At 37.5% G+C, this 2,232-nt stretch overlaps 1 protein-coding gene across 1 annotated transcript; it reads right to left on the bottom strand.

Annotated features, from left to right (window-relative positions):
- Positions 1-454: 454 nt before the first annotated feature.
- On the bottom strand, positions 455-1,749 carry LOC127849722 (protein starmaker-like). The gene is made up of 2 exons (XM_052382471.1): positions 1,731-1,749; positions 455-1,116 (listed from the first exon to the last, which is right to left on the bottom strand). The coding sequence occupies exons 1-2, from the start codon at positions 1,747-1,749 to the stop codon at positions 455-457; spliced, it is 681 nt and encodes a 226-aa protein (XP_052238431.1).
- Between the last annotated feature and the right edge of the window lie 483 nt (positions 1,750-2,232).

Raw genomic sequence — 2,232 nt, 5'->3', positions numbered from 1 at the left:
AACGCTGATATGTATAGGTTGTAAATTCAAAGTTCATGTAAACATTTAAGTTTAAGACGAGTACATAAGGCTGAATATTAAACCCATATGTTCACATTAATTGACCTTTACTAAGAGCATAACAAAACAAAAGCGAGTTCGCAAAAATGTATTCAGGTACTTTTTATGCATGTCTATTTTCACAAAAACTAGGTTTCGTTGGGCGTTTACATTCTTAAAGCAGGGTCTCCAATAAGATTGCAAACTATTGTACTTATTAAAACGAATGTGGATGTATTGCGGCTTAAAATTGTTCAGAAAACATTAGGTATAACTCTTTGATTTAATTGACAATCGTTATCAACAAAACATACCAATTAACATCAACGCCGTATTACGTTTTCAAAGATATTTCTTGCTGTATTCTAACCCCATCCGCTCCTTTTAAAAACCTCCAATCAAAAATAAATGTATTTTACTTAAAAATGAGTCTCGTTCCTTTGTGCTGTGTCTCGTCTTTTGTGCTGTGTCTCGTCTTTTGTGCCGTGTCTCGTCTTTTGTGCTGTATCTCGTCTTTTATGCCGTGTCTCGTCTTTTGTGCTGTGTCTCGTTTTTTGTGCTGTACGTTTCTCGTCTTTTGTGCTGTGTCTCGTCTTTTGTGCTTTGTCTCGTCTTTTGTGCTGTGTCTCGTCTTTTGTGCTTTGTCTCGTCTTTTTTGCTGTGTTTCGTCTTTTGTGCTTTGTCTCGTCTTTTGTGCTATGTCTCGTCTTTTGTGCTTTGTCTCGTCTTTTGTGCTGTGTCTCGTCTTTTGTGCTGTGTCTCGTCTTTTGTGCTGTGTCTCGTCTTTTGTGCTATGTCTCGTCTTTTCTGCTGTGTCTCGTCTTTTGTGCTTTGTCTCGTCTTTTGTGCTATGTCTCGTCTTTTGTGCTGTGTCTCGTCTTTTGTGCTTTGTCTCGTCTTTTGTGCTATGTCTCGTCTTTTCTGCTGTGTCTCGTCTTTTGCGCTTTGTCTCGTCTTTTGTGCTATGTCTCGTCTTTTGTGCTGTGTCTCGTCTTGTGTGCTGTGTCTCGTCTTGTGTGCTGTGTCTTGTACATGTACGTTTTTTATGTGCCTCGTTCGTGTGTGTTAGTTCTACTGCTGGTGTAGATGGACAAGTAATGGATATACACAGCGATCATTATTTGTAAACATTTTGGATATGACTTCCTCAATCAGTCATGCACGTTTAAACTTGCTTAGATTAAAATATTAACATTTATGTGTTTCAAACTCTAAATAAAACACGTAATCCAGTACTGAGTTGCATATCAATCTCGATAAGTTTGAACAATTACTCAGGTAATATATAATATAAGTCTGCCAACCCCTGAGAACATAACAAATGAACCATTAAGTATAATTTTCATCTTCGTTGCGTGAACCTATTTGAAATTGTGTTAACGCGACGCATAACCACTGAAAATGAATCCGTGCCATTGCGTGGTATCAATAAATTTGTGCAATATGATAAATGAACTTCAATTTTATTGGTAAGGGTATATACAGATAAATGCACTATGGATATCAATTTTGATCAGTATAAAATATATTCACTTGTTTCTAGTCTGGCATAACATCCTCTGAACAGAAGCGTATGTACAGATCGGTGCGTTTGTCTTCATTTAAGGGTCGTTTCATTAAATTCGTGATATGCTTGTAAGAATTTCACAATCGAACGTTTGCAAATAAACCAGATTATTGGGTTATCGTACATTGCTGCGTGTAGGGCATTTTTGACAGGTTTCTTTATTACCTATTGTACATCTGGATTACGGCACAGCATATTTACGATATTCCCATATACAATATCAATGCGGTCACAAAATACTTCAGACAGGCTATACCGAATTCTTTTTTCATAAGGCTCCATGTATTGCTTACATGTGCGAAGTAACATTTGATGTTCGCCGCATTGTCTATATTCTATTTTAATCCGAAACGTCTGCATAAATTTGTCAATTTCTATTGAGATCGAAATTAGAGGTATGCAAAATGTTGAAGTTCACATAATTCTTATTAAAAGCGAACGTTTCGTGCGAACGTAACACGTGCTATGTTTCTGAACGGACCCCCCCCCCCCCTGCGCCCGCCCCAAAACACACTGGTCCTACATGTCAATCGATTGAATCCAACCTCGACGTCGTAAGGACCAACTTTCCAACTCATTTCTTCGACACTGTCAACATGATGTTATAAGTGTTGTTTTATAATTAG

Source organism: Dreissena polymorpha, chromosome 11 (genome assembly GCF_020536995.1).
Source record: "Dreissena polymorpha isolate Duluth1 chromosome 11, UMN_Dpol_1.0, whole genome shotgun sequence".
Taxonomy (NCBI): domain Eukaryota; kingdom Metazoa; phylum Mollusca; class Bivalvia; order Myida; family Dreissenidae; genus Dreissena; species Dreissena polymorpha.
Note: the sequence above shows the minus strand (reverse complement) of the source record. Positions and strands in the feature narration are given on the sequence as shown.